At 42.0% G+C, this 2,500-nt stretch overlaps 1 protein-coding gene across 2 annotated transcripts in view; it reads right to left on the bottom strand.

Moving 5' to 3' along the window:
- The window catches only part of clk2b (CDC-like kinase 2b), a 28,347-nt gene that overhangs the window by 947 nt on the left and 24,900 nt on the right, over nucleotides 1-2,500 (bottom strand). The window contains exons 13-14 of one of the 2 annotated variants that reach the window (XR_014625029.1): nucleotides 1,429-1,713; nucleotides 901-1,026 (exon numbers count right to left, since the gene is read on the bottom strand). Coding sequence is in view for 1 of the 2 variants with exons in the window: in XM_084385517.1 (XP_084241643.1) it covers nucleotides 1,540-1,713 (174 nt within the window). In the remaining variant the exon portion in view is untranslated. Of the gene's footprint in view, nucleotides 1-900; nucleotides 1,027-1,060; nucleotides 1,714-2,500 lie in introns of those variants that run through there. The other variant, XM_084385517.1, reaches the window with a different exon arrangement.

Raw genomic sequence — 2,500 nt, 5'->3', positions numbered from 1 at the left:
AGGGTTTGATGAAAAACTAATGAAATAAATCATAAAAATAACAAATGCAGTTTAGTGTGACCATTAACCAACATCAGAGAACCAGAACAATTATAACTTGTTAAATTACTATAATATTAAAGTCGGCATGAAAGGGAAGTTGCTGGTCTCTTCTCCTCTATTGTGTCGTATATCCGAGTGACGCTTCTGGAACAAGAACAGATGTGGGCGGGGCTTGATTGGCTGGTTGTGGTTTGCTATTGGCTGATCTCATGTGAGTGACAGGTTATAGCCCCGCCCTCGTGACTGATTTCATGGTGACTTTAAGACAGAGGACCAGACCACCTGACTGACACATTAAGAGACGATCACAGAATGTTTTTATTTACTGTATTTGCCATTTAGGCCAGTTTTACTTCACAGAGTACACTACAGTACAGCTTACACAATCTCTGGCCAGAAGTAATAGATGATTCATGACTCAGATCGGAACACACAGCTGTGCTGGAGAAGATCTAGTTCATCAGTAGCCAGGGTTAGAAATGAACTTTTACTCACCGGCTAATTTGGCTACTACATTTTTAAGTTACTGGCCATTACTGTTGCTTCAGTGCAAACGAACAAGTGCTGTTATAAGTAGCGTAGTGACGAGTGTGTTCAGGTAAGCAGATATGAGCAGATTCTGCGCAATACACTGTATATAATATATGATGACTCACGAGTATTAGTGCTAAATCTGCACAGATTTGTCTTGAACTTCTCCAGCAAAGGGAGTAAACATAATCAGTAACACACCACATTAGCTCGGATCTGACAGCGTTACTCGCCACAGTTGATGTTTACCCGCATTTGGCGGGTGTTCATGTCAGACCCTGCTAGTAGCTAATGATACCATCTGGATAGTGATTTGGTGGCACTAACCTGGTAAACAAATCCAGTTCCTCAGAAGTGGCGTGTGAACAAGACTTGATTCCCATGGACGGTGTGCGGATCTCAACGCTCTAGTCAGTTTATTTGCTGTACGGATAGAAACCTTACAAAAGATTCCTAGCACACACAAACACACACACTTTCAACTCAGTCAAATTATATGAAGCACATTTTATTATAGAGAACATGTACTGTATATACAATGATATTCATCTCATACAAAACAACTAATGTCGTAAAATAAATACTGAAAAAGTGTGTTTGTCTGCCGAGAAGCACGACATGTGCAATATTAGATATCCCAGGCACCTGATCCCTCACAACCTTAAGATGTCCTGCCCCCTTGTGGCAGAGCGAAGCTGTCCGTCAAACGTGGGCCGACCAATCAGGGTGCTCGTGAAGGTTTCGGTTTAATGCTACTGGCTGTTTCTCTCCTCCAATCAGCAGTGAGCGGTGAACTCACCCAATCATTAGCAGTCTCTTCATCGTGACATTAGCGTACGTGATTGGATGACCAACCTGTCCATCACTGAACTCCTGTGGGCGGGTCCACCGGCTCAGAAACGGGCGTCCTCCATACAGTCCGACCCGCTGTGAAACACTAGCAGGGGTTAAAGGAGAGGTCAGAGGTCACCGGCTGATGTTACGGGAGCCACTGAAGTGTTCAGCGTCTCGGACGGGGCTGAAGAAAGGATGACGCAGCGCAGCGGAGAGAGAGAGACGACGGTCCGGCTCGAACTCCATCAAACCCTCCAACAAATCAAAGAAGAGATGATGCTCCTCTGACTCGAACAACACGTACCTCTGGAGAGAGAGAGAGAGAGAGAGAGAATGAGTGAGAGAGAGAGAGAGAGAGAGAGAGAGAGAGAGAGAGAGAGAGAGAGAGAGAATGAGTGAGAGAGAGAGAATGAGTGAGAGAGAGAGAGAGAGAGAGAGAGAGAGAGAGAGAGAGAGAGAGAGAGAGAGAGAGAGAGAGTGAGAGTGAGAGAGAGAGAGAGTGTGTGAGTGAGTGTGTATGAGTGTGAAACAGGGTTTCTGCAGGTTTCTATAAGTCAAATTTAAGACGTTTTTAAGACATTTTAAGACCATAAAGATTGAAGTTTAAGACCTACACAACGCATTATCTAAGTTAGATAGATAGTAACCTCGGGATCATTATCTATCTATCTAGGATTATCTGATGTGTGTGTGTGTGTGTGTGTGTGTGTGTGAGAGAGAGAGAGAGAGGTAGATATTTTTTTTATAGAAAATTGTACTTTTGCATATTATACTGTAAAAACACAATTATTGTTGATCATAGTTGATCATAACTAGAGAGGAAATGATGACATGATTAAAGTGACCATAATCATCAGGGTTATCACAGAATCCTGTTCAGAAAGTACTAATACTACAGAATGAAGTCAATTCAACAAGTTTTATGTCGAAAAACAGCAAATAACAAATTGATTAGCATCAATATGCACTTTTTGTTTACGTGAACATTAAAATACCATTAAAAGTGATGGCCAGATTTTAAAAGAGTGTCTTGCAGCATGTTATCTACTAACCTGTACAAGTTCAAATAAAGCTTTGACAAAAAAGGTTTTAT

Source organism: Rutilus rutilus (genome assembly GCF_951802725.1).
Source record: "Rutilus rutilus genome assembly, chromosome: 17".
NCBI classification, from domain to species: Eukaryota; Metazoa; Chordata; class Actinopteri; order Cypriniformes; family Leuciscidae; genus Rutilus; species Rutilus rutilus.
The sequence above is the reverse complement of the archived record's forward strand: the minus strand, read 5'-3'. Positions and strand labels throughout refer to the sequence as shown.